Source organism: Nestor notabilis, unplaced genomic scaffold, assembly GCF_000696875.1.
Source record: "Nestor notabilis isolate BGI_N333 unplaced genomic scaffold, ASM69687v1 scaffold7798, whole genome shotgun sequence".
Lineage (NCBI taxonomy): Eukaryota > Metazoa > Chordata > Aves > Psittaciformes > Psittacidae > Nestor > Nestor notabilis.
Genome location: NW_009938732.1, coordinates 33990 through 34293, shown reverse-complemented (window position 1 = coordinate 34293; position 304 = coordinate 33990). Strand labels below are relative to the sequence as shown.

Sequence of the window (304 nt, the reverse complement as noted above, 5' to 3'; positions counted from 1 at the left end):
TGGCTCCTACCATGCCAACGGAGCACACGCCTCTGAGCCCACGCTGGACACCCGGCGCTGCAGCTCCACCGTGGAGGTGACGTTTGCTGCCGAGCTGGAGCGCTCCAAGCCTGAAGCGTCCCCGTCCTTCCTGCCCCACTCCAAGAGCTCGTCTGCCTTCCCTCTGCTCTATGCTGAGCTGGAGCTGGAGCGGGCATGGGAGCCCCCCGACCTCTTTGGTGCCAGGAACCCCTTGACATCCTTTCGGCCCCACCAGCAGTTTGCTGGGAACAGTAAAAGCACCTCAGTGGGTAACATGCGGGAC

At 63.5% G+C, this 304-nt stretch overlaps 1 protein-coding gene across 1 annotated transcript in view; it reads left to right on the top strand.

Annotated features, from left to right (window-relative positions):
• The window catches only part of FRMD7 (FERM domain containing 7), a 10217-nt gene that overhangs the window by 9261 nt on the left and 652 nt on the right, over positions 1-304 (top strand). The window contains 1 exon segment of the mRNA XM_010019490.1: positions 12-272. Within this exon segment, the coding sequence (XP_010017792.1) occupies positions 12-272 (261 nt within the window).